The sequence below is a fragment of the Triticum aestivum genome, chromosome 7A, assembly GCF_018294505.1.
Source record: "Triticum aestivum cultivar Chinese Spring chromosome 7A, IWGSC CS RefSeq v2.1, whole genome shotgun sequence".
Classification (NCBI taxonomy): domain Eukaryota; kingdom Viridiplantae; phylum Streptophyta; class Magnoliopsida; order Poales; family Poaceae; genus Triticum; species Triticum aestivum.
The window spans coordinates 679,705,175-679,711,453 of NC_057812.1; the positions used below are offsets into that span (position 1 = coordinate 679,705,175).

At 44.2% G+C, this 6,279-nt stretch overlaps 1 protein-coding gene across 3 annotated transcripts; it reads right to left on the minus strand.

The window, feature by feature from the left end:
* Positions 1-1,347: 1,347 nt before the first annotated feature.
* On the minus strand, positions 1,348-4,030 carry LOC123149250 (uncharacterized). Of its 3 annotated transcripts, XM_044568871.1 has the most exons (4): positions 3,730-4,030; positions 2,956-3,245; positions 1,976-2,799; positions 1,348-1,890 (listed from the first exon to the last, which is right to left on the minus strand). In XM_044568871.1, the coding sequence occupies exons 1-3, from the start codon at positions 3,938-3,940 to the stop codon at positions 1,993-1,995; spliced, it is 1,308 nt and encodes a 435-aa protein (XP_044424806.1). In that variant the 5' UTR covers positions 3,941-4,030; the 3' UTR covers positions 1,348-1,890; positions 1,976-1,992. The 3 variants fall into 3 exon arrangements, with proteins under 3 accessions (XP_044424806.1, XP_044424805.1, XP_044424804.1); XM_044568870.1 differs by having other exon boundaries at positions 1,976-3,227; XM_044568869.1 differs by having other exon boundaries at positions 1,976-3,245.
* Between the last annotated feature and the right edge of the window lie 2,249 nt (positions 4,031-6,279).

Below are 6,279 nucleotides of genomic sequence, written 5' to 3' on the forward strand. Positions count from 1 at the left end.
AAGACTATCGATTTTATACGTGAGAGTTGATCGAACACTCTTTTCTCTCAAAAATTGAACAATTAAACCTCATGCAATAGACATACTCCCTTTGTTTCTAAATATGTCTTTCTAGAAATTTCAACAAGTGACTATATACGGAGCAAAATGAGTGAATCTACATTCTAAAATATGTCTATATACATCCGTATGTGATAGTCCATTTGAAATCTCTAAAAAAAAAATATTTAGGAACGGAGGGAGTATTTTGGAAGAGGTGTTCTAAAAAAAAGGGATTTAGTAGGATGGATCTACGCGATTTTCATGGTTGAAATTTGGGCCATCTAAAAAAATAAGGGATTTAGTAGGATGGAGTAATAAACAAGGGCACATGCGTTTGGTTTTCTAACTATAACACAAGCATTTGGGCCATTTGGGCAGAGAAGGAAGGTTCTAGACGATCGGCATGTCCAGGTGGAACTGACATATAAGGAGTACTTGGCACTTCAACTTCTGTGGGGAGATAGCAGGTGAGAACTATGAGTACTCGAAGGATGGAATGAGAATAGTTTATCAAAAGCCCACAATGAAGCATTGCACAAACATTTAAGAAGTATGCAAATGAGCCTAGGTTGAGAAGGAAGTTGCAAATGAAGCAACAATATTAGGAGTTCTGTTACACGTTTTAGTAGTTTTAATTTAGTTATGCTCTGTAAATTTTTATACTCTATATATTATGCAAAATCTGCCCAATGAGATTGAAGTGTTGAAGTATGTGGTATGCAAGCTTCATGTGTTGAACCTTTACAATGTTATTCTGATTCATGATTCAAGGTAACAACTTTGTATGCTCAAAACTTATTTGACAATGGTTTCTGGGACTCAAGTAATCATCTTAGTTCATTTAAAGATTGAATACAATATCTTCGGATAGGTTGCCTTGGTCGGTGTACAAAATATGTTTAAGCTTGTTTTTACCTGGCAGCAAGGGCGTTCAGCTGCGAACCAACTTGTGGTTGGATGGTTAGAGGGTCAGTGATAACCCCAGCCCACCAGGGTTCAAATCCAAGAGCTCGCATCAACGACGTGGTGCCTACGCTGATTTCGTAAATTTCAAGATGATATGCCGGCTCAGTCTTTTAAAGGTGCTCTAAGGGTAGTGTGTGCATTCATAGGGGTGAGTGTATGCGCGTGTATATGATCGCTTGCGTCTGTGTTCAAAAAAAAAAAGAAAAAGCAAGGGCGTTCAACTATCGAGCATAATCCGCATGATTGTTAGGAAAATCACATCTTTCTGCCGCATGACTTAGGAAAATCACATCTTTCTGCCAAAAGGGCAAAAATCCACACAAACGGCACACACAAAAATCAAAGTAAAGCGTTGCGTTTCAGAGGTTCTGCGAAATACAGAGGCAGCGACACTGAGCCAGGTCTCTATTCAGGTCGCCTGATACATGTGTTTTGAAATAGGACCTGTGCAACAACTACAAAATAGTAAGTACTAGTACAAACTCTTGGGTCTCCAGCATTCACACAAGTTATACACAACTCACTGATCTTCTGAGCCTGAGCTACACAGAACTCACATATTACACGACATGCAACACTTTTCTGGGGATGTAGTGCGGATGACATGTGGGGCCAGGTCCACATGTCAGTGACTTTACTGTACCGTACAGTACTGCAGAGGATCCCAACCCCTTTTCTCTAAACAATTGAACACATACACTTATATAATAAAACCAACACCAAGAGCGACGGTGTAAAATTGTCGCTGGCAACCTTCTTCCATGCTAAACCCCGTCGTTTCTAAACGACAACAACTCACACAGGCATGAAAACAGCCAAAAGAGAAACAAGAGAAATTATCCTGGAGGCAGATGATTCATTTTCTGAAGGGAATTCACCACCCTGAAAATGATACGACAACAGTGAGAACTCACAGAAAAACTATCAGGCCTGATGCTACTAAATTATGGAGCAAAATAACACTTACAAGTTACAGCGTGGCTATCAGATCAGACTTGGTGTGAACCAGACTTCCAATGGACAGATGGTTCCGTAAAGACCTCCACCAGATGGGAAAGCATCTTCAAGTGTCTGTCTTTTCAGGTCATAGACCTTCACGCCGCTCCATTGGTTATGGCGATGCTCAAAAGCATGGCGCTCTCTGAGGCGGGGAGTTGTGAAATAGATACAATCCGGTCTTAGTTTGGGGAATTCTTTAGTGGATAAAATGCCTGGGCTATTCTGTCCGACGAAGGCCGCATGTCCCCGCAGAGCCTTCCCTGAGCTCAGTGCTACCCTTGTCTGACTCTTGAGGTCCAACCTGTCTATTTCAATCCTGACATTGTTTCCCTGGTGTGTGTCAAGAAAGACACGCACCTGCAGGAGATTACCCCAAGGAGTCGAAAGCAAGTACCTAGTGATAACTGGGTCGTCGAACATGTCATTGTCATCCTCGGCAATGACCGTTTTCTTCCTCGGTTTGTCTGATCCACTAAAGTCCCATGACTTCAATATCCCTTCCATTGTCACCGCATAGAACCTACCGCGGTGGTAGATACAGTCTGCAAAACTATCTCCGTTTCTTCGGATCACCGAAACTTGTTGCCAATAGGTATCTCCTATTCTCGCGAAAGAGAGCCGCTTGCCGTCCAGGTGGATGACCAGAGCAACAGTGCGACAAGTGGACGGAGGACCGGACAACACAACCTTGTCATAGAAATACCCACCGAGAGACTGCACATCATGAACACGTTCTATCATGTAACACCCGTAACGATAGCCCACGATCTTCCCTTCGTCTCCATAGACACCCTGTATGCACGACGCAAAACCAGTGATTGGTGGGAGCGGGATCAATGCCGCGGTGAAGGGGTCATATAGGACAAGATCCGAGAGCTCGTTTGCCATGATTAACCAGCCATGGGAGGCACCGCAGCAGGCCACAGCTTGGCCCCTGGGAAAGCTGACCTGAAAAGTTCTCTCAGCATCCAGGAGGTTGCGGAGCTCAGAAGTAGCAGCAGGATCACATAACCTACGCCGCACACGGCGCTGTTGATCCCCTGCGAGAGGAGGCTCCTCTGCCAAGGAAACAAGCCACGGCGTGCGCCGAGGTGGGGCACCGCCTGCGGCCACAGATGCAGAACGCCATGATGGACAGACAGCATGGAAGGCTAGGGCCTCGGGGAGCTCAAGGAGATGCAGTATCCGGATGAGGAGATCTATGGGGAGGTCCGACCAGCCTGCACTTGCATAAGGTCCTGTCATTGTGAATAATTCACCGAAAAAGAAGATGTAAGCAGATGTATATAACGAAGCAAATAAGCCTGTGTACGTTGCCCACTCGGACAAGGCCCCTTCCCCTTTCCCCCTACAGTATATGTAACGAAGGAACAAGAATACAATTCAAATTGGCAAACCGATTTCTACCATCGTTGGGATCGACCGAGCCATTGAAAGAGCAAAACAAAACTTTACATCACAACGCGAGTTTAACTGACGGCCGTGGAGGATTCCATCAACATTTTTGGCTCCAACACCCCGGTTCCGTTGAACAGAATGAAACCAATAGATTCATCATATTTATATGAGAATACTATATAACCCGTACGATTGATTGCCAGCAAAATCGCATCTTTGCCACACACACACAAAAAAAAACTGCCCCCCTCAACAAAGCTCCACACACAGCTCATAAAAATTGGATCTTTCTAATCGTTGTGCGACAGATTACGGTATGCTTACCCATGGAGGTGGCCTTGGGAAATTCATCATCGAGAGAGATAGGAGGGGCAGCTGTGGAAGTATCTCCAATGGTCTTCTCTTCATCTGAAAGGAAAGAAAGGGGATCGGAATCAGGGGATGCGTGAAATCCGGCCGGTGAGGAGGAGCGGCAAGGGGGTGCTGCCACTATCGTGCCGGCGGCGTAAGTTGAGGGCTGCCATGGCGGGGGCATATGGGGTGGGGGGTTGCTGGACTGCGGCGGCGCAGGGCGAAGGCGACGAGCGGAGCCACTGGTTTTGGTTCCTTGGCTTCGATTGAGTCTGGGGATTGGGGGAGACGCGTAAGGCGACCTTGAGAGAGATAATCCTGAGAGTTGGGCCGGTCGGGCCACCCAGGCACCGCCGGTCGTGCTTCGGCCCATGTAGGGTTCGCGCCAGCACATTCCTATTTGGCGCTTCAGGCGCGTTGAAGGCATTTTCACCATCTGGCGCACACACCCCAACAGAGCTTTGCCAGCCCATTGAGATTTTTTTCCATTCCTGCTAAGCTTCAGGAAAGTTGTGGCCGATGGCAATCAAACTCGAGACCTATCGTCGAGTAATACAAAATGGTAGTACCCACTACGCCATCTTCACGCTTGTGATTACTAATTTCTTTTTCCCTATATTCTTTCTTCAGTACGCTATGAATCGTGAGGTCACGTTTTCGTTTTTCTTTTCTTTTCTTGTTCTTTTTCTTCTTTCTTTTATTTTTTACTTTCCTTTTTGTTTTCTCCATGCGTGATTTTTTTCAAATTCGTGAACTTTTATTTCCAAATCAATGATCATTTTCAACTTTGTGGTTTAAAAAAATGATGAACCTTTTGAACTTTGGTACACCTTTTTACAAAATGGATGGACTTCTAAAAAAACCGGTGATTTTTTTTTCAAAATCAGCAAATTTTCCAAATTCTATGAATATTTTTCAAAATTGATGACTTTTTTTTGTCAAATTCAATGATCTTTAAAAAATGTTGAAGTTTTTCAAATTGGTGAACTTTATTTCAAATTAGATGAATTTTTTTTCAAATTCATGAACTTCTTTTCCAATCAACGAACATTTTTCAAATTAATGAAAAGAAATCAGAATCCATGAATTTGTTTAATTCATGAAATTTTATGTTTTTTGCAATAGTTTTTTGCTTTTCATTTTATTTTCAAATGCTATCAAGAACATGGGCCGGCCCACCAGCGTCGGCGCGAGGGCGCCAGGGAGCTTGTGAAAGTGCAATTGTCACTTAATCACAATTTTGGTGATTGATCACAATACGATTTTGAGGACTAATGACGTTTGGTAAGTTTATCTGAGGACATTGGTTCCTCTATTGTGTCTACGGACGTCAGTAGCCCCATTCATACAAAAAGGGAAAATATGGTGTTCATCGGTGACTCAAGAAGTTTTTCGGTTTTCTTTTTGAGTCCTAGGAACATCTGTACTATTAAGAGTGGTTGCTATGATTTCAGAGTTTGGGAACTCAAAACTTTTCCATACACTTTTCTCCCTTTTCGTGTTGGGCCTCGTTTGAAGAAAATCTTCTCTTAGGAGTCCGGGTGCGTGGACCTCTTTTCGTCTGGGTGCCTGGAGGCACCCACAAGTTTTCACTTTAGCTCGGCCACCCTTGGGTGCCCGGTCCTCTTCTCTTTTGTAGTGATTTTTCTCTGGTGAGTCCGGGTGCCCGGACCCCTTTAGTCCGGGTGCCCGGGGGCGGCTGTGTAACGGCCACATTTTTAGTGGGGTACCCCCTTTCTTCTTCCTCCTAACCCTAAACCTTGCCCATGCTTTTCTCCTCCATTCCCAAATCACAAAAGCTTGACATCTCCGTCCACTACTAGGGAAAAGCTTATACACCGCTTACTAGCAGCGCGGGTTTATATCCCTCGCTACTGCTACTTACTAGTAGCGCGGGTTTTTAACCCTCGCTACTACTAAGTTGATAGCAGCAGCGCTGGTTTTTAACCCTCGCTACTACTAAGCGGTCTCTACCGTGCCCCGCGGGACATGCCATAGTAGTAGCGCGGGTTTTTAACCCTCGCTACTACTAAGTTGATAGCAGTAGCGCTGGTTTTTACCCCTCGCTACTACTAAGCGGTCTCTACCTTGCCCTTGGGCCATGCCATAGTAGTAGCGAGGGTTATAAAACCGCGCTACTGCTAAGTTTTTACCCCTCGCTACTACTAAGAGGTCTCAACCGTGCCCCTCCGGGACATGCCATAGTAGTAGCGAGGGGCCTCGCTACTACTAAAGGTCCCATTTTGAAACTCTACCCCCCCCCCCAGTGGATCGCCTTTTCGGTTTTGTAAAAAGCAAAAGAAAATGATAAAAACTTCAAAAATTAAAATCCTTCGAGATGTAGTTATGTTACTACATCTACTAGTTAGGAAAATTTTAAAACATAAATTTGGACATGTTTTGCAAAAAGTGTAGGGAAAATGTAAAACGGCTATAACTTTTGCGTACGATGTTAGAAAAAAATGTATAATATATCAAAATGTTTCAAAAATTAAAATTCTTCGAGATGTAGTTATGTTACTA

Bases quoted from the DNA above. Each gene is read 5' to 3' on its own strand.
- LOC123149250 (XM_044568869.1), bottom strand. From the start codon at position 3,940: ATGCCCCCGCCATGGCAGCCCTCAACTTACGCCGCCGGCACGATAGTG. The intron at 3,246-3,729 runs GTAAGCATACCG...TCACAATGACAG, and splicing joins TCCCAAGGCCACCTCCATGG to GACCTTATGCAAGTGCAGGC.